This window comes from Peromyscus eremicus, chromosome 14 (assembly GCF_949786415.1).
Source record: "Peromyscus eremicus chromosome 14, PerEre_H2_v1, whole genome shotgun sequence".
In the NCBI taxonomy this organism is placed as follows: domain Eukaryota; kingdom Metazoa; phylum Chordata; class Mammalia; order Rodentia; family Cricetidae; genus Peromyscus; species Peromyscus eremicus.
In genome coordinates, this window is record NC_081430.1 from 48,781,475 (window position 1) to 48,807,024 (window position 25,550).

Below are 25,550 nucleotides of genomic sequence, written 5' to 3' on the forward strand. Positions count from 1 at the left end.
ACTACTGTCATCTTAGGGGTGTGATCTTGGAATGGGGGTTGTCAGGTACGAAACACGCTGGAACTGGTCATTAACCCAGCTCCTAAGGGCCGGGGCCTTGCCAGTGACCCACCCATCTCTCTGGCTGCCTCTTTCCTGAAAGACCTGTTCCAGGGCTTTCATCTCCACTCAGGGTTCTCTACAGAGAAGGGCTGGCTAGGATAAGCTCGCTGCAGGCATGCCTCTGTGCCTGGGATGCCAGGGCAGGACACACCCCTCCTTTCATAACAGGACAAGACTTACCCAGCACTTGGCAGAATAGTGTACTGCTGGGTCTCTGCCCCTCTGATTAGTTTGAAACTAGCACTTTCTAGAAGGCTGTTGATGACACAGCACAGGGAAGACCACTGCCACTATGCCCAGGATGCATACAGCTTTCGGTCATCTGCCTTTTGCCCTAGGCAGAAATTTTAAGCCAATCACAAAATACTGAAAAAGAAAACCTTCCAGGCTGTGTCTCTTCCCGACAACCCTGACTGCAACCCTCTTGCCCCAGGCAGTGCCCCCCCATCACTGGACTGCAACCCTCTTGCCCCAGGCAGTGGTCCCCGAGGACCACCGTTTTCAAAGGGAAGTCACATGGTCTAGCTCTGTACCCACTCCACACTTTTTCCTGCCTCTATACTGCTCCCAGTTACACAGTTTCAACCCTTCTGTGAACTAGACCAAGAACCACAGAAAAGCTGTTGGCGTTTAAAAACAAACTGCAAACCTGTGGTCTGCATTGTACTAGTGAAAGGCCACTTGCCCTTGGACCTGAGCCCTTCCTTTATCTCCTCCTCCCACCAGCAACTGACACACTCTTCCTCTGGGGATCTGCACTGGTGTCATCAGAGAGGATGTCCCGGTCACCCCACCCCCACCCCAGCACTGTCACCTCGACGTGTCACCAATGTGGACAGCTATATATGCGAAAGCTATAGCCAGACTCTTGCTCAGATGAGCCTGCTCACCTGCCCAGCATAACTAACTCCACTCGCTCCAGTCTCAAAGAGAACGAAGCTCAGCCTTCTCCCCTGCATTCTCCCCAGAGCACAGAACTCCACATAGCAACGGCTTCTTTCACTTGGTGCAGGGGTTCCCAAGAAGCTTGTGCCTTCTGCCATGTGAGGTAGAATCCCCAGCCAGGGTTGGAAGCCCACATGGACAGAGCTGACCACAGACGGGTATTGAGTTCTGTAATTCTTGCCTGTGCAAGTGAGCAACCTGCAGCCTACAGAGGGCCTCTGTAGGAAAGAATGCACGGTAGCACACGCCTGTCATCATAGCATGTCAGGAGGCTGAGGCAGAAGGATCAGCCTAGGTTACACTGTGAGGCCCTGTTTGAAAACTGGCAAAGGTCCACCAGCATGGGGGTGCAGAAGTACCATCTACAGAAATGCAGACATCTGAGGCCTGCTCCTTAGGGACTCGGGAATGCAGGAATTCAATCTGTGTGTGTGTGTGGGGGGTGGGGGGGTGGGGGTGAGGTAGAAATCCATGTGTCAAGAAGGCCAGAGGTTGGTGCTGAGCATCTTCCTCAATCACTTTCCTACTTTACTTTAAGAACTCACTGACTGGCCAGCAAGTCCCAGGGATCCCCGATACCTACCTCCGCAGAGCTGGGATCACAGGAGCAATCTGAACTCAGGCCCTCCCGCTTGTGTAGCAAGCACATTACCAACTGAACCATCACTAACATCCACCTTCGAAGAAGAAGGTGTGTGTGGTTTTTTATATGTATAGGTGTTTTGCCCACGTGCATACCTGGGCACCGCGTGGTGCCCAGAGAGGCCAGAAGAGGACGCTGGATACCCTGGAATTGGAGTTTGACAGTTGTGAGCTGTCATGTAGATGCTGGGAGTTGAACCTGGGGCCTCTGAAGATCGACCAGTGTTCTTAACCACTGATGAGCCATCTCTCCAGCCTGAAGTACGTGTTCTTAACAGGCCCCTCAGCTGATTTAGACCACAGCTTGAGAAATGAAGAGCTAAGATTCAGGGAAGGAAGAAGTTTCATAGCTTCAAACTCATATTTCTGTTTCATAATTAAGTTGATGTGGTCAACCAGGTTTGCACCTATTCAAAGGGGCTGATGTCCTTTTATTAGACCATCAGCTGTTTTAGACAGGCAAAGTAACACAGCTTCACAGAGTTAACCAAATGCAACATAAAAGAATGCGACACATCTTTGCATCATTAAACAAATGTAAAACATCTTAAAAAATATCCCACAACAAAAGGGACTGGCAGTGTCCCTGTCATTCCTACGACTGTCTCCACATCAGTCAACATCACCACAAAGTTAATCTCATACCAAAAAGTGTGTCAAGTGTGGAGAGGCCAAAGAAGGTATCATAACTGTTCTTCACGTTCTCCAAGGGGTAAAGACACTCACACGGCTGTTGGGAATTCCCAATCCAAGGAGCAGCCAAGTACTGTGTGCTCCACCATTACCTGAGTCCTGGGGTCATATTCCAAAAGCACAAGCTTCTCTCAGGCCCAATTCACCAAGTGGCTCTGACCCCACAGTTTCTGCAAACCCACACATGCATCATTACCTGCCCTGAAAGGTCTCATGTAGACAAACACATTCTTTCTATTACTAGAACGAATGTGAACCCTAAAGAACTACTTACTTCATGACGACTTATGAAATTAATAATATAAAAAGTGTTGCTGTACTAAACTGAGTCAGGTGTTGAGAAAATGGGAGGGAAAGAGTCTCCCTGCAAACCTCTTTCTACGTCTACATATTCCCTTTTGCAGTGAGCATGACTCTCATATCATTATCATCATCACCATCAGAAGCAGCAGCAGCAGCAGCAGCAGCAGCAGCTCCTAACAGAGTAGATTGTCTGCATGTTCCAGGGAGAACATTGGGACAATGTTGGAATGAATGTGGAGTCTGGATCTGGGACCCACCCACCTCAGGAGAAAGAGTACTGGAGTGAGTCCTGGCCATCACACTGTATTCCCGACCCTGTCTGGCAGGGGGACCTTTCGAGATCACAACTTCAGGAGCTGCTGAGGCAGCAGCTTGGGAAACCTGTACAAGACTGTGCCTGAGGCTTCACTGGTGGCATCTGAATAAGCATCAAAGCCCAAATGGTACACACACTCCACCTAGAGCCTTTCAGGCCAGAACTTACACCTCTCAACATGGGCCGAGGCAGTGAGCCACGGAGCTGTTCCTAAGACAGAGGAAGGAAGGCCTGGGCCCCTGCTCCTTGCCCAGAATCCAAGGTGTCTTCTTAGCAGGGAGCAAGGTGAGTCATCCAGACACTCACATTCCTCATGGGGACACTCCCTGAGTGGGTCTGAGAAGCAGTGCTCAGCCATATCCTCACCTCAGCAACCCTGGCTGAGCAAGAAAGGGAAGTCCCACAGCAGGGATGACAGGGCTGCTAGACCTGTGCTCAGTGACCCCAGAAGCTACCAGGCCACCAAGAAGAAACACCAAGAAGGCTGAGGCAGGACAGCTGGAGCCCAGGAATTCAAGGCCATTGTGGGCAGGATAGCAAAATCCAATCTCAAAAAGAAAAAAAAAAAAAAAAAGAGGGGAGCAGAGAGTGGGTGAAAGCACCTGCTATATAAGGTTGACAAATCAAGCTCCATCCCTGGAACCCACATCCAAACTAGACACAAGGGGGTGGAGAGGTAGGCTCAGTGCTTAACAGTTCCCAGCACCTCTCTCTCTAGAGCAGCTCACAACCACCTCTAACCTCTGACCTCTGTAGGAACCTGCACATACACGCACACACGCATCCCCCACCTGCACAGACACCATTAAAAATAGGGTTCATCTTTTTTAAAACTTTAAAAAGCCAGACGCGGTGGCACACAGTTGTCGTCACAGCACTCTGACAATGATGTGGGAAGCAGAAACAAGAGAACAGGCTGGGAGCTCGTAGGCCAGCCCCTGGAGTCTGCAGCAGCATCGCCAGAGCGACAAGGTGGCTCTTTTGGCCTCAACAAGAAAAGAGAAGGACAATGAGGGAAGGTCACCCCGACCTCCACACACATACTGTGTGTGCCCACACTTACAAACACAATGGGTAAAGTAACCATGATATGCTGGCACAGCCTCCACTGCCTGTGGGTAGACTAGGGGACCGGCACCCCACAGTGTTCATCTTTAAAACTTCATTAGCAGCAGTATTTTTATTTTATAGATACGGAAACTGACACCCAGCCAATAGCCCAGAAATTGCAAACCTTAAGAAGCAGACCAAAACAAAACAAACAAAAACAAAACAAAACAAAAAAATAAAAAACAGCCCCCCAACTTCCCCCCACACAAATAGAAGTCAACATTATGTTATTGTGATGACTGGTTTTATATCAACTTGACACAAGCTAGAGTCATTTGGGAAGAAGGACTCTCAATTGAGAAAATGCCTCCCTAAGACTGGCCTGAAGGAGTTTCCTAATTAGAGACTGATATGGGAGGGTCGTTGTGGGTGGTGCTATGCCTGAGCTGAGCAAGCCAGTGAGCAGCCCTTTTCCATGGCTTCGCCATCAGCTCCTGCTTTGAGGTTCCTGCCCCGACCTCCATCAACGATGAACTAACTACAAGCTGCAATATAAAATAAACCCTTTCTTCCCAAAGTTCCTCTTGGTCATGGTGTCTACCACAGTAATAGAAACCCCAAGACGGGCATGAAGCGGAAGAAAGAAAAACCAAAAAGCATGGCTGCCCTTTATCAGCTGACGCTGTTCCCCCTCACCCACCCGACATTTGGAGACAAGAGAAGGATTAGAAGGCGACCCAGGAAGAACCTAGGCAGGTGGGCTGTGGAGGAGGCAGCTGTTGGAGTATGGCTCTCTGCTCAGATCCTCCAAGGACACGTGCTTGGGAGGCTGTGTCCAACAGCGCTGGATGGAAGCCTGTCTGGCCACCTCACTCTATCTCGAGGGTGGCCGCTTACCTCCATGCGAGCCTTGTAAAAGTCCACATCGTGCAGCTTCTCCTTACATCGGATTAGTTCCATCTCCAGTCTCTCCACACGGTTAGCCTTTTCCCTCAGTGAATCCAGCTCATCCCGATAGGCACGGGCTGACCGGGCATCAGCCGCCAGCTGGATATTCTGTAGGATTGGAGAAGGTGAAACCCCAGTTTAAAGCCCTCATCTGAGGAGGAAGAAAGGGTCGAATCCCTATAGCATGGGATCTCCGTGTCCAGGCCACCCTGTGGAGTCTCCCACACTTTCACTAAGATCATGGTTGGCACCCCAGGAAGCTCTCAGGACAACTGTGGACACCTTTGCTAGACAAGTCCCATGCTACCTCCTGACCCCCTGGGACCGGTTACTGGGGATCCCCAGCCTCAGCCCCTGTATGTGCAGGCCAGGCCTTGTGCTCACATCTTGCTTGGCCTTCTGAAGCTCCAGGACCAGCTGGTCTACCTCGTGTCTGGTATCTGCAAGCTGCTCCGTCTTCTCCTCCCTGCACAGGTAATTAGGAGAGAGTGTGAAGGGGAGGATGTTCCCTGGCGGGCTCTGGGAACAGGCTGCTACTTCTAGGACCACAGAGGGGAAAGGAAGGCATGCAGGCTTCTGGGAGTCTGTGAAAATGTTTGTGATGTTTATTCTGTGTGTTTGTACACACATGTGCATGTGCTGACTGGTGTGTGTGTGTGTGTGTGTGTGTGTGTGTGTGTGTGTGTGTGTACCCGCTCACTTGTGCAAGTGCATGAAGTACCCATAGATTTGATAGTCCATGTCTTCTGAGACAGTCTCTCGTGGAAGCAGGGGCTTGTTTCAGCTAGACTGGCTAGCCAGCAAGTCCTAGGGATCCTTCTGTCTCCACCCCCAGTGCAGGGTTACAGATGTGGTATTATGTGGGTGCTAGGATTCCAAACTCTGCAAGCACTGTACCCACTAAGCCAGCTCCCCAGCTCGAAATTCTTAGCTTTTTAACATGCACCCTTAACCCAGACCCAATCACCACCTATTGTCCCCATGTGTACAAGACAGCCCAGCCGTAACTCTGTGAGTCCACAGATGGCTCTGTGACACTAGACATGGAGAGGTAAGGCTGAGCAACTCCCCAGATGAACAAGCCACATTCACAACTTCGAGAAAACAGGAAAGAACCGAGAGCCAAGAAAACACTCTGTTCATCCCAGCCCTAAACTAAGCCTGCATGGATAGCAGCCTACTTTGATAGACAGTCTGGCTGGAGCCTAAGCCCCAGGAAGCCCTCCCTACAAGTGCAGGCCTGCAGAGGGCTGGTGATGAGCCTTCAGCCACAAGGAGCTTGGTCGGAGCAGCCCCGCCAGCTGAGCTATCCCACAACACCACACGTGCAAGCAAAGTTCACGGGAAGACCCATGTTTGGTTCAAACCACAGCGAAGAGGAAAAAGCGGCAGGACTCACAGTTCCTGCCTGACGCGCCGCAGCCTGGCCTTAGTGTCAGCCAGCTCCACGGCCAGGTGCTGCTTGTCCTCGCTGGACAGGCTGCTGGTGGGGCTTGGTGTGGAGTCTGGGCTAGAGAACTTGCCGGGGCTGGGAGGGTGCTGCGCCTGGAGGTAGTCCCTCTCTTGTGTCAGGTCCACGATCAGCTGCACAAAGACAGGGAGAAGACGGGGATATGCAGGTTCACTGGTGCTCCCTGGACTGGCCCAGTGTCTAGGCCCAGACAAAATGAAGAACCACTGAGACAAGAGACTGAAAACCAGGAGCGGGAGGTACTACTGAGTGTGAGGAAAGAGTAGCAGTGGAAACAGACCCCACCCATGCTAGGCACCCTGGTCAGACCCTTCCTGTGGGTGTCTCTGCTAAGACCATTCACCACAGGGGCTATACCCAGGGGAAATACCAGTGTCCTACCCCAGAGAGCCTGACCAGCAGGCTGGGAGGCATTCAGACCAGAGAGAGAGAGAGAGAAAAGCTGAAGGAGAAAAGCCACGTCAGGGACCCATCCGGCCAGCCACAGCTGCCCCACAGGCACACCTCAGTGCACTCGTCCCGTTCGTCAATAAGTCTGCGGAGATGGAACACCATGTTTCTGGAGAGGGCCTCCAGCTCCTCTGGGGCCACATCTGGCAACTCCAGCCACTGCAGGTCAAACACATTCTCCTGGTTGTGGGTCACCTGTGGGAACATGGTCCAGGACTGCAGAGGCTGCTGTGTTTGGCTCCGGTATTCCTGAACACCCAGGGCCATGTGGTGTGTGACCCAGGCAGAGCCAGAGCCTACCCTACACCTCATTCCCATACAAGGAACAGCAAATTTCTCCCCAGACCTCATTAAGCCCTCCGTGATAAACTTCCCATGCCTAGCAGAGGGGCTCCTTGAGTCAGTTCAGAATTCAGGCATATAAACTGCTTCCCCTTTCCTAGGATGACAAGACACATTCTCTGGGACGCTGTAAGCTGCATTAACTCACAACATAGAGAAGGTGAGCCTTTCAGTGCGAGGACGAGGAGCAGGTCTTACCTTATTTCTTAAAATAAAATCTAATGCAAACAGAACAAAAATGTTAAGCCCCTTAGTTCAGAATAGCGCGTACACAGTGACCTTGGTCTCTTTGGGGGAGCTATTTATGGTCTAAGGCGATTTTGAGGCCTGAGTCTCATTCCCACAGACCACAGAGGGCAGCCTGGCTTTACCACTCTCCTGAGCAGAGAGCCGAGGATCTGCTGAGCTGCCCTCCTCTTGTCGTCGTCGGAAGAGAAATAGAATAACACACGGGTCTCATGGGGACGGTAACACCAGGGAAAGAGAGGCATCCATTGCAGAAGCACCCAGATGTCTAAAACTGAGAGAAATCTTATCCCGTGGTACCCTGAAGCCAGATTCCGAAAGCCAAGCCCTCAGCCTGATCTGCGTTAGGGCTGGGGAGACCCTGAGTCTCAAGGCCATTGTGGATGGCTTCAGGGTCTCCAAGCGGCACATGGTCACCTGCTGAACTTTTCATTACAGGCCCAATCTCCTCCTCCCTGGATTCTAACAAGAGGCTCCACAGCAGATCCTGGGCATGTGGGCTTTTAAGAGGTACCCAATGAATTCCTAGGCCAGCTTCCACAATTGCTAGTCTACACAAGCCTCTTTGGTTGTGTATTTCTTTTCTATTTTTTTAATATCCTGCTGTCTGGGCAGGAAGAAAAGTGAGTGGCAAAGAACTGACAAATCTCAATGACCTAAGTCCCTAGACACACATATTTGCAAAATACAACACCCATAAGGAAATTAAAAGGCAGACTACTTCTTAAAACTCCAAGGAGCACAGTGATGGTTGAAAATATGTATTCAATACTGACTTTCTCCTATGGCAGCTTTGCTGGGCCTCCTCCTACTGCACACAATGAGTGGTGTGGCATCGATCTCCTACTTCAAATCCTGGCTTGAAGCTCTGGATCCTGCAGTGCCCCAGCCACTGTGCGAGCCCGGTACCCCAGCTACAGCCATGTCACCAGCACCTGCCAGGAAGGCCCTGTGTCTGGTGCCTCTTCAAACTGCACAGTGGCTCTCGCATGGTCCCGTTCCTGCGTGTACCTACTTTGTCTAATTAGAGTGGGTGCCGAGCCCTAACCAGGCACCTAGCACCAGGACAAAGGTTCATCCCGGGTGGACATCCACCCCACCAGGAAGCCACCTTTTCAGAGGAGACCATCTCAGTCAACCTCAGGCAGAGGGACAGGAAGGTCTGGCTCCTGAGGCTGCCAGTGTTCTCAGGACTTGTGGGCTCTGACATCTCACTTGGTGGCAGCTTGTTTCCTTGTGTATCACTGACAGCAGCAGAGACTCTCTATAAAGATCAACTGTTCAGAGCGGGATGACATTTGCCAGAATACATTTTCAGGGCCTATAAATCAAAGTCTGAGCCTAAACCATTTGACAGCTCTTAAAAATAGTCTGAGTCCATATAAGGCAAGAAGAAGCAGGCAGAAGATGACTTGATTGAAGTGTTCAATTTTTTTTTTTAAACCTCTATTTTATTTTAGCTTGCTGGTGGCCACCTTTCCAAACAAAATCAATGTGTCTGTGGTGTTACGAAACCTAGAATTAGCGGAACCACTCACAGTGGTGTCATTCTCAAACTTTTCCACTACGGAGATGCTGCCACTTGCTATAACCCCAGCATCCATGGCCATCCCACCCCCCAGTGCCTACCTCCTGGATGTGAGCCACAATGCCAGCTTGGGTCTCGATGTCCAGCTGTTTGATTCTCTCAATGAACTCCTCTTTTCTCTCACACTGTGAAGGGTTACACAAGTTAATGGAGGTATTCATCCAGGTACAGAAAATGCAGGTGACAACCACACTCACGCCGGCCTGGGGTCCTTGTACCCTCCTCCCCCCAACACACACACCAAGACTGCACAAAGCTCCTCTGGCCGCCTACAGGAGACTGGCTTCGGAGGCTGGCCTTTGATCCCTCCCAGGTAAAAACTTAGGTGGGACACAGAAATGCTTGCTTCACACAAGCTCTTCACAAGTAGAGGAAGCATACCTGACTCGGGGTGGGGGCAAGCACACTCCGACCGTGAAAGGCCAGAGGGCAACTGTGTCTGCTTGGTGGTACCGGGGACAGAACCCAGGGTTTTATACAGACTAGCCAAGCGCTGTTACTAAGCTTGGTGCCAGCCCTTTTTTTTTTTTTTTTTTTTTTTTTTTTTGAGACAAGGTCTCTGTAGTCTAGGTTACTCTCAAATTCACAATGCTCCTGCCTCAGTCCCCAAGTGCTAAGATCACGGGTGTGTACCGCTACATCCAACTAGACGGTGATAGTTTTACATTTCCCGGGCTCAGGTGTGTATCACTACATCCAACTAGACGGCTCCGTCACAGTTCCTCAACCCTGCCACCACAGCTGGAAAGCATGCGGTGAAAATTGCAAAGACTGGAGTGTGACAGCAGCCCAGTGAAACCTACTCACAAAAACAGGTGCCTGGGATGTGGCCTACCAAGCTGCAGGGAGCACACAGTACATCATCCTGGCCTGAGAGGTCTCCACCTCAAGGCGCCTGGCACCACAAACAGTTGCCAAACTGTCTCCTAGCGACTCCTGTAATGATGAACTGGCCACCAGGAACCCTCTCCACCCACTGAGCAGCCCTACCTGAACAGCACAGCCCAGCACCAACAGCAGCACCTTCTTAATCTCCTCCATGCTCTTTCCTGTGTCAAAACAGCAACAGATTTAATTAAATTTAACTGCTTAAGAAAGTCCCAGGAGATGTTTTTGCTTTAAGGAGGAAAAACAATTAGATAAAGACTAAAATAAAATCCCAGTAGCCACTTCTACGTGCACACTACACAGGAGTTCATTTATTTATTATTTTTTACCATGTGAGAATTCTGTGCAGAACCATTTGAGCCCTTTACCATTCACATACCTTGTAAGTCTCTCCCCATGATAATTAACAGACCTTCCCATCAGCAAAAATGTTTAGCATGTACTATAAGCAAAGTCCATAGAAGACATCTATGGCTTTGCCTGTTAGCATGTAAGATCTGAAACGCAGCAGGCAGAACAGTCTAGCAAACCCACTGTACTCAGCTTCATGCTGCCAATACTCATGCAGCTCACATCCCCTTCCCCTCCTTTGGTGAAGTTCAGAGTCGGACTAGAGTGTCCTCATATAACCCACAGAAAACATACAGATGTCATCTTTTGTTTTTTGAGACAAAAGCTTACTATGTACCCCTGGTTCACCTGGTCCTTGTGATTTTCCCCCTTATTGAGCACCCCAATTGTGGCATTATAATCATGCACCCACACTAAATACACATTATGTTTTGATGGTTACCATATCACTTTGCACGAAGGCCCAAACATCAACCAACAGCCTTCCAGGGGTCAGGCTGTCAGTATTTTGATCTAAGACACTGCAAAGAGCATCTCAGTGACTAGTTCTCTTGAGCAGCCTTACTTACTTTCTTGGGGAAGAAACACTTTACACTCGTCATGTGGTCAAACTGTCCTACAGACAGGCTTTTCCATTTTGTCCTGTGAATCATGGAACAGTTTCTACTTTCCAACCCTTGATCAACACATCTGGCTACTCTCTTGATTTTGCCACTAGGACAGGCTCCAAACTGTACTTCATTCAGAGTTGTATGTCTTTAACTGTGCTTGGGGCTGAGTGTCTGTCTCAACCACCTAACCTCACCAGTACCCGAGGACCTGGGCTCTTTCCTACTTCAGTGAGATGGAGGCAGCTGCCCTGGGTCATGAATAGGGTTTCCAGTAAGGTTTGCTAAAAAGCAAACGAGCAAAAAACAACAAAAAATCCCCAACACTATTGTTTTCTGCCCTTTTTGTCACATTCTGACATACAACAGGGAATGGTGTATGACAAAAACAGAGCATCATTTTCTCAAGACTTCTGACTCCCTATCACACTGTGCCATAATGGCCCCAAGCATCAACTGGAGACACGTGTGAGGCCACCTGTGACTGTCAACTTGACTGCATCTGAAAGCACCTAGGACACCTCTGTATGTGTCTTTGAGGCCAATTCTCGAGGCTTGACCAAGGAGGGAAGACCAACACTGATACAGATGGCACCATTTCATGGGATGGGGTCCTGGACTGAAGAAAAAGGAGAAAAGAAGAAGCCTGGTAAGTGCCAACATCCCCCATCCTGTCCTGACAGAAGCAGAACATGAGGAAATGTGAAGAGTCCTACACTCCCACCACCATGGACTCCACATCTCTCCCCACCATGACGAATCCTCTTAGTTCAAGAGCCAAAATAAATTTATCTTCCCATAAGTTACTGCCAGGTATTTTATAACAAAGAGAAAAGTAACTGATATACTGCATAAATGAAAAACCCAAACCACACCCAGGAACTGTGATACAGACAAGGGGTATAGGCAGTCACTTGTGAGAGCCTGCTAATTCCAGGCCAAGACTCCACTGAACTGGACTCCATGGCACTGGCATGGTTGTCAAGCCTCAGAACGGGGAGCTGGGAGTTCACTCCTCTACACCCGAAGCACCTCCCAGCCTCAGGTGGGGCCTGAGGCCATCTCCTTGTTCTCAGGGACACATCAGAAGTTGAGGTCCCGTGATGTGGATCCGTATACTATGGCCTCCTTGTTGGCCAAAGGATCTAATCCACACATTACCATGTTCCCTTCTTATCACCGAGAAAAATTAAGGCTTCCACGGTTGGTTTTAATCAGAAGAAATGGGAACTCCAAGTGCTAACAGCCTCAAGTCAGGCCAATGGGCTGCTCGGGGGCATCCCAGTCAACAGGTACCTCCTTCCCCTCTGAGTTTCACTGATTACTGGCAGGCAGGAGGCCCTCAGGTGCTGCTGACTCCTAGCCCAACAGTGAGCGATGCATAGCCTCTGCTTCCATGCTTTCCTGCCCCTATCACTGCATCTGAGACAAGAGAAGAAAATGCTTCTAGAGCCTGAGCTCATGTAGGAAATCTTTATGCACAGCCAAGGACCAAAGGCTCTATTATAGCGTCCTTCAGAATAACTGGAGCAGCCGACTGAAACGACAGGGAGAGGTGGCCTCGAGGAGTGAGTGCCCACCAGACGGCAGGAGCGAGTGCTGTGTCCCACCAAGTGTTCTGCCAGCAAAGGGTTTAGAACCCGGCACAAACGTGAGGGCTCAAAACTACACTGAAGGGGCTGGAGAGATGGCTCAACAGCTAAGAGCACTGGCTGCTTGTCCACAGGACCCAGGTTTGATTCCCAGCACCCATATGGCACATCGCAACTGTCTGTAACTCCGGTTCCAGGGGCATCCACTGCCCTCCTCTGGTATCTATGGGTACCAAGCACATAAGTGGTGCACAGACATACGTGCAGGCAATACGCCCATACACACACAAAATAAAGAAAATAAACAACAACCAAACCCAACGAGGTCAGCAAAATTGCAGGTGTGGCACTCCTTCAGCACCCTGCCATCACCCCTGTGCCACCCCGGGCCACTCATTCACTCAAGAAGTCACCAGGAGTAGGAAAAAGCTAAGAAAGAGCGAGGCATGGTGGCACACACCTATGATAGCACTGGGGAGACTGAAGCAAGGAGGATCGTGAGTTCAAGGCCAGCCTGGGATACATGGTAAGGCCTGTTTCAAAATAAGACAATACAGGATCAGCAAGATGGTTTGGTGGGTAAAGTCACCTGCCACGAAGCCTGATGGCCCAAGTTTGATCCGGGACCCACAGTTTGAAGGAAAGGACCAACTCCTCCAAGTTATCCTCACACTTTCATACCGTGTGTGGCACATTTCATCACACGAATGCACACACACAGAGACAAATAAATAAAAATGTAATATAAAAATTTAAAAAGACAAAAAGGCTAAATGTTCTCTCTATAGAGCACTGTTTGAAAGATAAGGATTGTTTCCCCCTTGTAGCAGGGAACAAAGGCTAAAAGAATAGAGAATTAAGCATAGGAAAAAAAACCTCATAAAATAGACAATGGAAATAAACCTCCACTGGAGATAAGCAGGGTCCTGACCCTCGACCCACACCCTTAGTCCACCTGGCATTCAACGCTCACAGCCTATGTGCTTAGACCTGGCAGATTCCTTCCTAAAGAGAAGCCCGGAATGAATGCCCGAGTCCACTCATCCCCACAGCCTGTGAAAAGTAGATGCCTATTTCTTTCCAGATCCCACTAGTAAAGAAAAGCGGCTATTCTCCTAAGTCTCCCAGGCTACAGGCCGGACTCTCCTGAGTCCCTGCAGGCAAGCGGGCTGGGTAACTCAATCAGCACCCGAGGACAACCTACTCCCTGCCAAGCACCTACTGTGTGCTGGAAGTATAATGGTCAACAAGTCCTTTGAATGCAGACAACGTGGACACAGATGAGCATGTCAGCAGTTTCAAAGACCTAACGGGCTAGAGAGATGGTTCAGTGGTTAAGAGCACTGGCTGCTCTTCTACCAGACCCAGCACCCATGTGGTAGCTAACCACTGCCCATAATTCCAATTCCAGGGGATCTGACACTCTCTTCTGGCCTCCGTGTGCACTGCACACATGTGGTATACAGACATACACACAGCCAAAACACACCTTACACACATGTGCACACGTGCTCATGCATATATACACACACGCACACACGCATTCACTCACGCACTTTCAAGACCTAGAAAAAAGACTTCTAGTTTTGAGGGTGGGGCAAGGCTTCCAGGCAGACAACAGCATGCAAAGATCCAGAGGTAAGAAAGCATGTTTCTCAAATTCTGAATGTTTTGTGGTTAAGCTTACTGGAGCTGGTTTCCAGAGAGATGGCGCTGGGGGTGAAACAATGTCATTTTCTAGGCCAGATGATTCACCAGCAACCCCAGAGAGCGAAGTCAGAAAACGCCAGACACCCACTCTACCTTGTGTTTTGTGCAGGGAACCCCAGAGAGTCTGAGTCAGTGGTGGAGTCTTCTAAGAAAACCCCACTAGCTTGCTTACAGCCTGACAGTCACCCACTTCATCCAAACCTGAAAGATGCAGACAGCACCCAGCTCCCAGTGCAATGGGGGAAACATCTGCTCCCACCACGGCGTGGGCACACGATGGAAAGTGGCAGGGCAGCTATACCATGGAGCTGGGCTAGCTCAGAGGACGCGGTGTGAGGTCGGGTGGAAAGTGGCAGCCTCGGGGAAGGCAGGAAGGGAGCCCTGGGGATCTGGAGACAGGGGCAAAGAACAGTAGGGCAGCTCAGCCCGGTCTTGCTAACTCAGCAGGCTGAAGACCTGCAAATCCACCAGGTTTGGGGCCGGGGGGTGAGGAGGTATACCCAAGAGTACTGGCCTGAGCCTGCAGAGACATGCCATGGCCACTATCACTGTACTTGAGTGCCATGTGCTATGGCTACCATTTGTGCTAACCCCAAAACAGTCCTGAAAGGACAGCATCATCTCCTCCATCTTCTAAACAAGAAGATCGAGGCTGAGTCAGAGCCTCAAGGCTGCCCCCAGCCTGCTGCTCCCTCCACCCACCTCCTCCTTAGCACCCCAGCACTCCCCATGTAAATGTTTCCCCTCATTTGCTGACTGACTGACGTTAACTGCTGCAGGAGATCAGCTAAGATAACAGTTTTGGTTTCCACAGATAGATGTCTTTCTTAGTAATTCTATGTTCTGTTCTCCTCTGACTTTACATGCTAGGGTGGGACCACGAACTCTGCTTTCCCTGGTTTTCTGTTTAAAAACGGGTCATTTCATAAGCGTGATTACAGGGCTGTCACATTTGTGAAAACAGCAGTTTGAACATACTAGCAGTGGTCACCCTGTCCATCCAGGGGCTCACCCAAGAGGCCAGCTCTGGAACCTTCCTGGAGGTTCTGCCTAACATGAAGACAGTGGTTTATTATTATTTATATTATTTAGACAGTCAGAATAGCCTTCCATGGCACTACCATGGAATCATGTACAAAACAGCTCATGTGTGAGAACATGGGACAACCTCCACTATCCATGCCCCACCTGACAGGTAGGAAGCAGATTCACATTCTGGGATGGGGTTTCGTTAGCTTTCTTACCCACAGAATGTGATCACACATGACACCCACCAGGCACTGAAGTAATCGTGCAATCCCCTATTTGTTTATTTAGCCATTCAACAAACATTACCAACTATACATCATCATGGAATGGTGCAGGGGTGCTCCAAGTGCCCCTGACTAGCGGCACCATCCCCCATCCCAGTGTCTCCCTCCCTTCCCTATCAAACCTGTCCTATGCCTCTGAATGCCCTGATAAAACCACACAGAACAGAAGACGGCTGTCCCCAGGTTATGCACAACAGTTTGTAACCACAGGGGCCCTCAGGACACCCTCACCACCCCAGCCTGTTCCTACCAGCCCAGGGCCGCAGAAGTTGACAGAAAATTCACCAAGCAAAGAATAAGAGGAAAGACCATCCCCACGGTTTGCCCAGGAGAAGAGAGATGAGGGGCTGTGCCCAGGAATACATCCAAGTCGAGGGACCTCCCAGCACCAGACACGGAACTCTAGGCCCAGACATCGGGGAAAGACAGCGACCTTTGACAAACAACATCTCCTCCTTCAGTCTCCTCTTCCGACTCGGCCGGCGGCAACCACAGAGAGTAGAACTTCTAGAAGCCATGGCGGTGGTGGCTGAGGCTCTCTCTGGGCTCCACCACTCCAGGAAGTTTACTAAACAAAGCCTGGTTTCCAAGCAGGCCCTGCTGGCCAGAGGGCTGGCCCTGGACTACTGCGCTGGCCCCGGGGGTTCTGGGAACCAAGTTCTATCCGTTCCTAGGAGGCATGGCATGGGCTTCTCAGGGTTCAGGCCACCAAGCCAGCAATGCAGCCTGGCAAAGGGACACATCTCTGAACTAGCAGGCAGCACGGAAGCCAGGAGCAAGCTCACAGACCCTCAGGACATCAGGAAGCTATCCCGAACTGCTCTCAAGAGTCAAACAGGGGACACCAGGATGATTAAAACTCTGGTAAGAGTGGGGATTTTAAAAACTTACCATATTAGCTATTTTCTCAGTGCTGTGACAAAGCACTCGGGGAAAGACACTTGACAAAGGGTGCATTTAGGTTCGTGGCTTGAAGGAATGTGCCCCATCACGGCAGGGCAGGTGTGGTGGCCGGAGGAGGCGGCTCCCATGCTGCATCCGCACTCGGGAAGCAGACTTTATTCAGTCCCAGACTCCATCCCATAGCATGGCACCGGCCCTACTCGCTCTGAAAATGCACTCACAAACACACGCAGGGGTTTCCTAGGCGGTTCCCAATCTAATCAAGTTAACAAAGATTAACCATTAACTCTTACACTCTCTCTCCTCGTTCAAAGAACTTAAGGTTTTTACAATCTACGGTCAACAAGTAAAGGTGCCTCTCACCAAGCCTAACAAGTTGAGTTTGATCCCTGGGCCCCGACATGATGAGAGGAAAGAACCGACCCCTTAAAAGTCATCATTGGATCTTTACATGTACACTGTGGCACATGGACACACAAAGTAAATGTTATATACACAGACAGGGTTAGAAGGAAAGGCCTGGATGGATGAAATAAAAACATGGGCAGGCTGGCTAAAGGACAAGGGAATGGCTTGGCAGCCCCATGGAGAACTCTAAGCAGCCCCACCACCCCACAGCAGGACCACAGGCCAGCAGCCAGGAAGGAAGAGGGTCCTTTCGGTTCTGAGGAAAGCAACCTAGGGAAGAAAGCCAATGGTGACAAGCAGAGCCAGGCCCTTGCAGGGTTGCAGGAGGCAGCCAGTGAGCTAAGCACACCTGCCTCACTAACCCAGTTGGCTGTGCAGAGCTGCTCTGTGTAGGCTGTGGCGGGGGTAGGTTTCCGTAGGATCCAGGAACTTCAGGGCTGTCCCCTGAGAGGGTAAAGAGATGCAGCTGCTCCAGAGCCTGCCTCCCAGCAGGGCTGCCTCCCACACATCTCCAACCCAGAGCCCCTCCCACCTCTGACACCCCTCTTCACCTCTATGGTCAGGATGGAGAATGCCCCCCCAAAGGCCTGTGTGTTGAAGGGCTGACCCCAGAGTGGAACTGCTAAGAGATTTAAGAGATGGGAGCTAATGGGAGCTCTAAGTTAGATCACTGGGCATGCCTTGACCCTGGTCACTTCTTCCTCTGCTTCCTCACCCTAACTGTGGGCAGTTCTGCTCCAACATATGCTTCAAGGCCTCAAAGCAACTGAACTAAGGGCTGGCTCATCCCAACATCATGATCCAAAACAGACTGTGCCCCTCTCTGTATAAGGTGATTGTCTCAAGTATTAGTTCCATGACAGAAAGCAAGCACAACCTGCCTTCTCTACTAAGAGTTCACCAAAGCCTTGCCCAAACACCACCTCTCCCAGGAAGCCCTTCTGACTTGCCTGGGTAGTTATGCCCTCTGCACACAGAAGCACGCTGGCATGACGGGATACCCATCATTATGGATTCTCCTCTATCACCTTCCTGCTCAATAAACACTGGAGGCTTTTTTTCTATGGCTCCAGGGCCCCTGGATCCAGTACAGGGAGCATCTGAACAGCAAATGCTGAAGAACAGGTTTGGGCTGAGCTGCTTCTGCAAGGCTCCAGCCAAGGGGCAGCCAGCCAGCCAGGATGAAAAAAGACTCAAGGGCATTTGGGTCTTCTTGGGAGGGACAGAAACCAGGCCTCAGGCTTCCCTAACCAGAGCAGCAGACACCACAGGGTCCTACGCTTGGCCAAGGAGTGAAGGATAGGTACAGATTGTTCTGAGCCTTCCAAGTGCTCAGCTGCTGCTGGAGACCTATCTTCAACCACCATTCGAGGAACACTTGGGACCAATGGCCAGACCACGGACAGCTGGTCCCAGGAGTTGCAGCTGTATTCAGACGGGTCCCTGCAGAGCACACATGTGGGGTCACCACCTCTCCCCCCGAATCTGAATTGACATTTAGAATGAGTTTAGGACTAGTGGTGGCCACTCCTGCTTGGAACCTATGGCCAAATACTCACAAACATAGCTATCTGCATAATGTATGGTTTTAAACATTTTGCCTAGGAGACCCCCATCCTGCGTGTCTCTCTCTGAACAGGGCCTCTGCACCTCTACGGCTCCTTCCCTTCTATTCTAGCTAATGCAGATGCAATCAGCAATTTATGAGTATGTTAACCACCGCTGCGCTTGGATACAAGCCTTGGAAGGAAAAACCAAGCTCTCTTCCAGACCGTTCTGTGCTGCGTCACAGAAATTAATTTGCTAACACTCTGGCTTCTTGTCAGACAAACCCCGTCTTCTGTGTGTGTGGCACAGTGACAGGCCTAGCTGCCGAGATACCAGAAGTGTCGTACACACCATGCTACCTCATCTTACAGCCGGAGCTGATGCGGGGCCTTGATCTTCACAAGGCTTCTCCAGAGCGCTCTCACCGGCAAACCAAACAATCGGGCTTGATGGCTGTGCAGCTGGCAAGGCGGTGTGGCTCTCTCCGTGGGCCATCTCTGGCCCAAGGAAGACACAGCTGTTACAGAGCAGGGACTAAACATCACCCGGACGACCTTTTTTAATGTATCCAAGTCTGTGGTTAAACAGCTGTAGGAAGCGGGGCTTAAAGGAGTAGCGTATGGAGAGACAGGAAGAGGGGGGGGGGCAGGCCTCCAGCACACAGGCTGTGTTCGCTGAGTGCCTATTTCATGCCAGACCCTCATCTAGGTACTCATATAAGAGACTGTCTACTCAAAGGAGCTAGGGGAAAGGGGAAACAGGACGGGATAAATGGGACAAGGAGGCCAGGAGGGCCTCGCTGAGGAAGCTCAACAAGCAAGCAAGGACTTGACAGGCTGCCCCCATGGGTGCCTGAGAGAGGAGGGTAGCGGGCAAGAGCGGAGCCGTCCGTGGCGCCAGGAGGGTATGTCACAGTGGATTCCACACTATTTGGGATCAGAGACCTTGCTCCACTGTGGCACAGGCGCCAACAACCCAAAACTAACCTCGAGCAGCAGAATGCTATGATCAACAGTGTGGCATGAGCCTCTGCCAAAAAAGCCTCAAATGTGCCCCTCATTAGATGCAGGAGACAGAATGAGCGGAAAAAGCAATTCTCTCCACCCCAGGGCAGCCACACAATTTTAAAAAACACCAACTCTGTTCTTCATTGAAAACGAAACATAAAATGCTTCACACATCTATTTTTAAAATTTAAAGCCGAAAATACGACTCCATAAATAACGTCTGGGATTTGTGTTTGCATGCTCTTGCTGGCAGATGCCTCCTGCCATGCCCCCTGACTCTCAGAACCCCTCGAGAGCCCTGTCAAACCTACCCATCCATGCATCGTGGGGAGGCCACGTCTGCTCTCAAAGGCAGCCTGCTGAGGCCCCTGTCTAGCATGTCATTCAGCCCTGCCTAGGCCGCCGAGCTTTACTATCCGATGCTCAGTGTGTCACCTCATCACATCCTTGGAACTGGAACCAGAGCCTCTGAAATGGGCGAGCACTGATTTTGGTATCACAGTGGGGCCCTGGAACCACTCACCTCCCCGGCTGACAGACACTGAAAAGGAGCTACCCCTGATGGACTGAGGTGAGGGTTACTCAATTTTGTACGCTTGTGGGGAAAAGCCCTGACGTAAACTTTACAATTAAAATTAGGGGGGGAATTCAACGGTATGCAAATAAAGCCGGGTTTTGGTTTTAAAGTAGGGCTGACAAGATGGTTCAGTATTTATCACCGAGCCTGGTGACCCAGGTTGGATCCCTGGAACCTATAGGGTGGAAGGAGAGAACCAAATCTTACAAATTGTCCTCTGATATCCACATACACATGCCATGGCACATGTGCCTCGGCGGACCCCCACTCCCAAAATAATAAATAAATAAATAAATAAATAAATAAATAAATAAATAAATAAATGAATGAATGAATGAATAATGTGATTTACGAAGAATCGACTTTTCTGTGGGGGTATTCTGGTTCAGTGCCACACAGGAACGAGAACTTGCTTTCCCTGACATGGACAATCTGTCTCTGGCAGGAGTGAGGGACCCTAAGGAAGAGAGAGAAAAGGCATCCAGACTTGGGGACAGCAGAAAGAGGAGGAAGTGGCACGGATGACGGGGTGGTTGGGCAGGTCAGGAGAATGTGTTTATTCCATTGATCCATTCACCGCCGACATTTTTCTCAGCAGCATGCTCCAACTACGTGGTCCAAAAGGGTTGAATGTTGGCAACTGCAGAGACAGGGTGTGTGCTATGGAGAGGATCTCAGGCCCCAGGGAGCCTGCGCTGCCCATCAGCTGCTCTGCTTATCAGCCTAGTGACAAGGGTGTGTGCATAAATAAATTCCTCACCTATAAATGGGAATGACATCGACACACCCCAGAAACACTGTCATTTCCACACTTTAAATTGCGTTCAAAGGCTGGCACAGGAGCAGGCATTCTGTTCTCCAGCTCCTCTGCTGCCCTCAAAGCAGACAGAGAATGGCAGCCCTTGCTGGCACAGCCAACCTTACAAGGTATACCCCTCTATCTCCCGGTTAACACCAGCCCTTCATCAACCTAGAAAGCAACACAGTTCTCAGCAAAGCAACCCTACTTCCCCAGCATCACCATACAAGTCTCAATGGACCCAACCTTCCCTGGGGTCCAGGGGTGGCTGGACGGACTGCAGGTGGCCTTCTCCACCTCTTCTTGGAAGGCCGTAAGATGGATTCAGAGCTGGGGTTTGGGGAACCAAACGCTCCTGCTGCTGATGCAATAGAGAAGGTCCTCACAGGCAGGAGCCACCAAGCAACCTGGTAGACATGGAAGGACCACCAGATCATGCTGGTGATGAATACTCATGGGCTAGTGCCATGAGTGTCTCTATTTTGGTGTCCAAAATAAATAAATAAAAAGAAAAGAAAAGAGGACACATTTCAGCTGGAGCCCAGAGAGAGTGTCCTACCTACTTGTGCTGTACAAAGCTGTCTCTGCTGACTCCCAAGGTCATGCCACCGAGCAAACTGCTCTTTTAGAAGTCATGCCCTTGGCTGGTCACTGGGTTTACTTTTCCTCCAGTCTCATGGCAACTTAGGGACTGTCCCAGTCAGGAGGAAGGAGAGCTAGACCCCAGGGAGGCCAAGGAGCAACCCGCAGAATGAAGCTCCTTCTGTACAAACTGCTGACTCTCAGGACCCCTGGCCTCAGCCCATTCTGCAGGTGTGGCTCCCTTGTTTGTCCTAACACCTCACCTACTCCAGAGTTCCAAAGGACCAATGAACAAGGAGCCAGCACAAGGAGCTCTGACCCCCCGAGTGCATCCTGGGTGCTGCAGAGTGTGATCACGTGGAAGGGAGGCCACCCACCACCATGCCCTGTCACCTGGGAATTACCTGCATGCAGGAGTGAAGCTGTGCTGTGACAGAAGGTGCCTGGAGCATTGGCCACTTTTTAGACCTACTGAGTCCCAGATCAGAGGGTCTTAGAACCCCGGCCCACCAGGTGCTCTCAGTCCAGTGAGGGACATGGGACAGGAACCACTCATGGAACATACACAAACATCACAGGATCCCCGAGGAGAGACACTGGCTCCCCAAAAGGTCTTGTTTTCCAGGGACGCACCCACCACAACGGAACCTGGTGCCACGGTTACAGAAGTAGAGCCTGCAGAGCCCATCACATTTCAGACTCCCAAAGTCAGACCCACATTCTCAGAAGATACAAAGCAATGGCCCTGTCTGTCTTTGCACGCACATCTGAGGATGGAGAGATTCACTCTCTAAGGGAAGAAATGCACGCTTGGCCTAAAGCCTCAGGACGGTAAGCCACTTTTTAAAGCCTCACCAAAACCATCACATGTCTCACTGTGCTGGCTCCAAGCTGGCAGCCAGCGCTGTGGCTAACAGCTGTCCAAACTGATGGCATTGCCCAGGCACTGGAGGAGGTGGGGGTGGGGCGCTTACACTCACCAGACAGTGGGTCTTTGCCAATCATCAAAACATTGGGCAAATTCATTACGATCAGCTGCTGGAGAACTTCCTGCAGAGACAAAGAGAGAAGGACACCGTTAAAGAACAGGAGACAGGAGTGAAGAGCCATTAGGTAAATAACAGCTCATCAAGTCACTAGAGAAGTGTGCATCCACTACACGGCAACCGTGAAGGTCCTAAATGACAGGACGAACCCTTCAACTCGGAGTGAAATCATTCTGTCTTGCTCGTCAAATAAAAATGGCGGCTGCATATGCAGAAACTTGCAGGGAAAGATAAATGACATGCTAGGATTAATAAGCTTCTTTTTAAAAGCTGTACCGAATTATTTTTGTTCTTATAGTTGGTGCAGTTAAAACTAAATAGGGAATAAACAGTGAGATGCTACAGAGCCTTTATGAGCTGGGGACTGAGGATCTGAGCACGGGATGAGGCTTTGGGACAAGTTCTAGAAGAGGAGATTTTATTTTTTCACAGGGAGTGATCGTCTAGGAGAAGAAAATGTCTGGCTGCTCAGCCCAGTCAGAGAAGATGGCCTTGGGGACAGCTGCCTCCTAACCCTCATACAAAGGCCCCTGAAAGAAGGTGGGGCTAGGCCAATGGTTACAGCCTCTACCTGTAGGTCTTTCGGGAGTTGTGTTCTGGCCAGTGGTGGCAGCCCTGCCACACACAGCCCTGGTCATTCCCCAGGCTGGGCAGGGCTGATCTTCCTCCTGGCTTAGAACTGCTTTTCACAAATCTAGAAAGAAAAAAAAAAAAAACCCAACTTGGGGCTGGAGAGATGTCTCAGCGGGTAGAGTGTCTGCCAGGAAAACGTGCAGACCTGAGTCTGGATCTCAAATACTCATGTGAAAAATTGAGGCGTGGCAGAGAGGATATTACCACAATGTGTGTGTGTGGGGGGAGGGGGGGTGGGGGGAGGACGACGACACAGGACAGCAGTGGGGACGACAACAGATGAATCTTCAGAGACCACCAGCCAGCCCAGTAGTGAGCTCTGGACTCAGTGAGAGACTCTAACTTAAAATAATAATAATAATAATAATAATAGGTGGAGAGTGATATCCAATAGACCTCTGGCTCCATGTGCATGTATGGGTGGACACACATGCATGCGCGCGCGCACACACACACACACACACACACACACACACACACAAAGAAAATTCCAGTTTTGTGGAAGACTGGTGGAAAGGGGTGGGTGGCACAGCAGTGTGATGCCTTGTGCCTTTGAAAAGGGTTTCTCCTGAGACGTAGCCTGAGGCGAATTTCTCTGTCGCACAAATGGGAGGCAGTGGCTGTGTTCAGCAGGCTTCCCACTGGCATTCGAGAAACAAGCTCAGCACCTAGTGGGCTAGTCTCACAGCGGAGCACCTCAAATCATGAGGGGAGACACTGGACAGCGGGGACTCTCTAGCACCTGGGCTCACATGTCACCTTGCCAACCACAGCTATGTCATCTCAAACATGCCTCAGGTGGCAACACTCAAAACTCTCCCAGCACACGTCCAAACAGCACATCTGGAAAATGGGGTTCTTGGGATAGCATGTTCATCCTTTTAGGCAGCGCCCTCCCCGAAGGCCCAGCATCAGGCTGCCCTGGGAGAGTAAGACCACCCCTAACAACGGCCTGCATCCCATTCCGAGTCCTGATGGCTTTCCTGCCACCTTGTCCAAATCTTCGAGCCTTCGAGCGCCCTTCTATAAATAAGTATAGGGAACAATGCTTGCTTCCCCATTGTCAAGGCAATCTGTCAAATCCTCCAGAAGTTCTACTTTCATGCTAACACTAAGCAAAATATCATTACAAAGTACCGTTAGGAAAGCTGTCTTTAGCTTCATTTAATCAGTACTTCCTAATTTCCCTTAAGAAAGGTGTTATTTATGCAATGGAGAAAAAAATGTTTCATGTCACAGTGGTGCAGGCCAATAATTTTAGCATTCAAAAGGGTGAGGCATGAGGGCTGCCGGAAGTTCCAGACCAGCCTGGGTAACACGGCAAGATCCTGTCTCAAAAAAAAAAATAATAAATAAACAATATTTATAAACAGGCTTTTAAAAAGTGTTCCCCGTAAAACACCAGGAGTCTTCTAAAACCTAATTCAGTGGGGAAATGCTAAAAGGCCATTAACCAGTTCCCCTAAAGGACCATTCATCACATTACAGCAAGAGCAAGCTCAGAGGTTAACACTGCCAGTCACATGTAACTTGAGACAAACAGTAATTCCAATTTTTCTAGAAGCCCCCTTTAAAAAGATAAATAAAAGTGGAGGTATTTTCATAATACTTTAAAGCCACTGTATTTAAAACATTAAGATAAAAATTATTATTGAGTCATTTTATATTTTTTCAAGGGATCTTTGAAATCTAGAGTACATTTTACACTTAGATCACTCCTCAATTTGTATGCACTTTGGGAAAACTGGAATTGTACATAGATTTCATGAATTTTACAGCTGAACAAGTAGATTTCAATTCCCTAGTTGTTCCAAATGCACTTAAATGGATACCTGGGTTTTTTTTTTTTTTTTTATTCAAATGAACTAAAATAGCAATTCGTATCCCCAGACATACCAGCCGCATCTCCAGGCTCTGACAGTCATGGGTGGCTACAGGACACCCACAATGGGTGGCAAGGTACTCGGTGGCCCGTGAGTTCCCTTGCACCTTTGACCTCCCCCAACAAAAGTCCAGCAAACATGTCGAGGCTCCTGCAGTGAAGGAGCCTCCCTCCCGGCCAGGCCCTCAGCCTAGTGGGGACGTGAGCAGGGTGCCGACGAGAGGCCCCTCTGCCTGGCACTCAGAACAGAAAGCCACTGTGAAGTGGCTGCCACAGTCTGCCTGGGACACCTGGTTCCACCCAGGCTGGCTGTGAGGAGCAGGGCTGGCTGGCCGATGCTGGAGTGCAGCCAGTGCTGAGCTCTCCACAATCCCCCAGACCCAACCACCGCGAAATACCACAGCTGCATCCTGATGTGGGGATGAGGGACAAGCTTTAACAAAGGCTTGGGCTTGACAAGTTGTCCTTCCAGAAAGCACCCCTGCCCCACGACCCGTTCAGAGGGGCGGGTACGACTTGGTACCCTCTGCACTGCATTTAGATCTGCCATCACAGCCCTGCATAAGTCCTTTTCATAAATGAAAGTGGACTAAATCCAATCCTGGGA

General features: G+C 50.2%; 1 protein-coding gene across 1 annotated transcript in view; it reads right to left on the bottom strand.

The window, feature by feature from the left end:
* Nucleotides 1-25,550, bottom strand: part of Ccdc88c (coiled-coil domain containing 88C) — a 127,010-nt gene that overhangs the window by 54,456 nt on the left and 47,004 nt on the right. The window contains 7 exon segments of the mRNA XM_059279014.1: nt 4,949-5,107; nt 5,384-5,465; nt 6,399-6,583; nt 6,975-7,115; nt 9,138-9,221; nt 10,087-10,145; nt 22,363-22,432. Of these exon segments, the coding sequence (XP_059134997.1) occupies nt 4,949-5,107; nt 5,384-5,465; nt 6,399-6,583; nt 6,975-7,115; nt 9,138-9,221; nt 10,087-10,145; nt 22,363-22,432 (780 nt within the window).